The 3,186-nt window shown below is 29.7% G+C and overlaps 1 protein-coding gene across 1 annotated transcript; it reads left to right on the plus strand.

The window, feature by feature from the left end:
• The first annotated feature begins 529 nt into the window (after positions 1-529).
• LOC114185656 (putative expansin-B2) lies at positions 530-2,858 on the plus strand. Its single transcript, XM_028073518.1, has 4 exons — positions 530-776; positions 1,045-1,157; positions 2,048-2,238; positions 2,399-2,858. Exons 1-4 carry the CDS (start codon positions 581-583, stop codon positions 2,733-2,735), a joined length of 837 nt encoding a protein of 278 aa, XP_027929319.1. The 5' UTR covers positions 530-580; the 3' UTR covers positions 2,736-2,858.
• The last annotated feature ends 328 nt before the right edge of the window (positions 2,859-3,186 follow it).

A 3,186-nucleotide genomic window follows, 5' to 3' on the forward strand; every position in this document is an offset into this window, starting at 1 on the left:
AAAAGCCTTTGATGTTTAAGTAAAAAAGTTAAGGTTATTAATAAAGATAACTTTGAAAATGAAATATCAAGTCAGTGGGACAATATATTGTGGAGAATAAATATAAAAAATTAAGTGGGACAAAATAATTTTTTTTATATATTTAGTAATAATTTTATCAAAACAAAAATATATATGGGTTTGTCCACCTTCGTGTATTTGCATATATATATTTGTTTAGGAAAAATTATCATTTTCAATGACATTGAATGTGAACTCATACGTAATATCTTTTATGACATTGCAAATCTTCTATAAGATATTGTCTAGACGCTGAAGAATGATGAATACCTGATAGACAAGTCTCGTACCTCAAATTCAAACATCACATTTGTCTTATTCTTTGAAGAAAGTGAGGCACAAACCTCTCTCTGACGGATTAATAATATTCTTTTATATTGCCCAGTGGAATAATTTTACTTGGGAGCAATTAAGAACCTGGTTTGTTCTCTATAAATACCACACCATATTTCACAGTTATAGCTACCAACTACCAAAGAAACTACAAAATATATAGCAGTAGCTTGTGAATTGTGATAACATGGCTCTTACACTTCAACGTGCTTTATTTTATCTACATTCCCTAATAGTTATACTCTCAATATTCCTGGTCACCCCTTCCTTTTGTTTCAACCCCAAAAAGCTCTTTAACACTTCTTATTATTCTCCATCTGCTTCAGATTGGTCACCTTCACTGGCCACTTGGTATGGACCTGCTAATGGAGATGGAAGTGAAGGTATAATAAAATATATTATAGGATTATAGTATTTTGACACAACACTTTCTCTACGACTATTTGACACTGTCTTTTATTACTATTATTCACTCTTTTTTTTATAAATAAAAAAATTAACTCTTGCTAAAACTATTTTATCTTTTTAAAAATTATCAAATAGTCTTCAAAACGATGTTAAAGACCTTTTTTCCTAATTATAAGATGTGTTGTGATGGAAAAGGTTTATTTTAGTGATTATTATATATTTTGTACTTAAATTTATATGCAGGTGGAGCTTGTGGTTACGGCAACGCTGTTGGGCAACCTCCATTCTCTTCGCTAATATCTGCAGGAAGCCCTCTCATTTATGACTCCGGCAAAGGGTGTGGCTCGTGTTATGAGGTGAGAACGTTTAATCAGCATCTATAGTTAAACGTCTTTCACAAAACGCAAAAACAATTCTAACGTTATTTTCATGACTGTTCGGGACCAATGACATGATATGTGATGAGGCAACTTACAGTTATTAGTTTAAGTAAACTGCACCAACTAAATTACAAAATGAAATATTTTATTGTCAAATTATTAAACCCAACATTACATTCAAATATATTTAAAAATATTTTGATTTTACTATTAATGAGATAACTTGTCATATAAAAAAGAAATTATATTATATATAACTTGTCATATATTTTCTTACGAGATTAATAATTTCAGTAAAATTAAGAAAAAATTATGTGTTTAATCTTTTAAAGTAAATTCTTTTAAGTTTATTTGATGTTTCAAATATATTTCTAAGATAATATTAAAATAGAAATTTATTAACGGTATAAACAAATTTAAATATTATTATGAAATAAGTTTAAAACGTCAAATAAATTGGTTAAAGTATTAAATCTACACATTTCTAATATTGAGACTAAATTTGACTAAAATTTTCAATAAAAACTAATTTTAATTTTCAAATTAAGGGACAACAAAATATTTGATCCATCTTTTACTGTGTCATCTAAAATTGAAGTTTTTAAAGATGTAAATTTGACCACAATTTTTAATAAAGACTAATTTTAATTTATAATAAAAGTTAAAATATTTGATTCATGTTTTAGTGTGTCTTTTAAAATTGAAGTTTTTAAAGATGTTATTTTAACATACTTTAGGTCGACAAATGTATTAATTCTTAATTCTCAATTTTGAAACACAATGTGATCATGGATATTCATATGCTCAAGAATGCATCCATGAAAGAAATTTGTGTTAAATAGTACGGCTTTTTGTTGTATTTCCAGGTGAAATGCACAGGAAATTCTGCATGCTCAGGCAACCCTGTGAAGGTAGTGATCACCGATGAGTGTGCTGGGTGTGGGTCAGATGCTCAATATCATTTTGATTTGAGTGGCAGTGCTTTTGGAGCAATGGCAGTTTCAGGTGAAGATGAGAATCTACGCAATGCAGGAAAAATAAACATTCAACATAGAAGGTAGTCTCCAAATTCTTAATATCCTTAAATATTTCAACATTCTTGACTTTCACGTATATTCTTTTGACATATATATTTGGTTTATGTTTTTGTCATTACCATATTTTCTTTTCAACCTTTAGGTTACGGTATTGCAACTAACAAATTACTTTTGGTGCAGAGTTGAATGCAACTATCCTGGTAAATCAATAGCTTTTCGCGTGGACTCTGGATCAAACCAAGAGTATTTTGCTACCTTGGTTGAGTTTGAGGATGGGGATGGTGACCTTGCCAAGGTTGAACTGAAGGAAGCACATGATGATTCAAGTTCATGGGATTCAATGCAACAATCGTGGGGTGCAGTTTGGAAACTTGACAAAGGCTCACCACTGAAGGCACCATTCTCTATCAGGCTCACCACACTTGAGTCTGGCAAGACCATTGTGGCCAATAATGTGATCCCTGCACAGTGGACTCCTGGTCAGACTTATAGATCAATTGTGAATTTTCAAACCTAAAAACTTTTATCAAGAGATGTATCTCATCAAATGCCATCCTATTATTAGTCAACTTTTTATTGTGTTATGTACTCCAAATTCTGAATGAAATTGGGCTAGTTACGTACTGGCCATTTCTATCAATTAATTAATGTCTTCTTCTTTTATTTATATATTAATATTTATATATTATTTATTGTTGATAAAAAATAATAAACAAATAAATGGTGAAATGAATTCTGTATCAATTTCAGTAGTGAGTAAATACACCAATTAATTAAATAAACTAATAAAAAGACTTTAACTTTGAAAACAACGTTGTCTGAAACACGTGGTAGCAATTTGTGTCCGTGAACTAAGCAGCTTAAAACTCAAATTAATAACAATATCACTTTGGATATAAAATAAATTATGTCTAAGAGGGGAATACTTTATAACATAACCTAACAATACCAAATCATGTTATTCTTTA

The sequence above is a fragment of the Vigna unguiculata genome, chromosome 5 (assembly GCF_004118075.2).
Source record: "Vigna unguiculata cultivar IT97K-499-35 chromosome 5, ASM411807v1, whole genome shotgun sequence".
In the NCBI taxonomy this organism is placed as follows: domain Eukaryota; kingdom Viridiplantae; phylum Streptophyta; class Magnoliopsida; order Fabales; family Fabaceae; genus Vigna; species Vigna unguiculata.

Coding starts and splice junctions, on each gene's coding strand:
- LOC114185656 (XM_028073518.1), top strand. CDS start 581: ATGGCTCTTACACTTCAACGTGCTTTATTTTATCTACATTCCCTAATA. Junction 1,158..2,047: donor GGTGTGGCTCGTGTTATGAG/GTGAGAACGTTT, acceptor TTGTATTTCCAG/GTGAAATGCACAGGAAATTC. Junction 2,239..2,398: donor ATAAACATTCAACATAGAAG/GTAGTCTCCAAA, acceptor CTTTTGGTGCAG/AGTTGAATGCAACTATCCTG.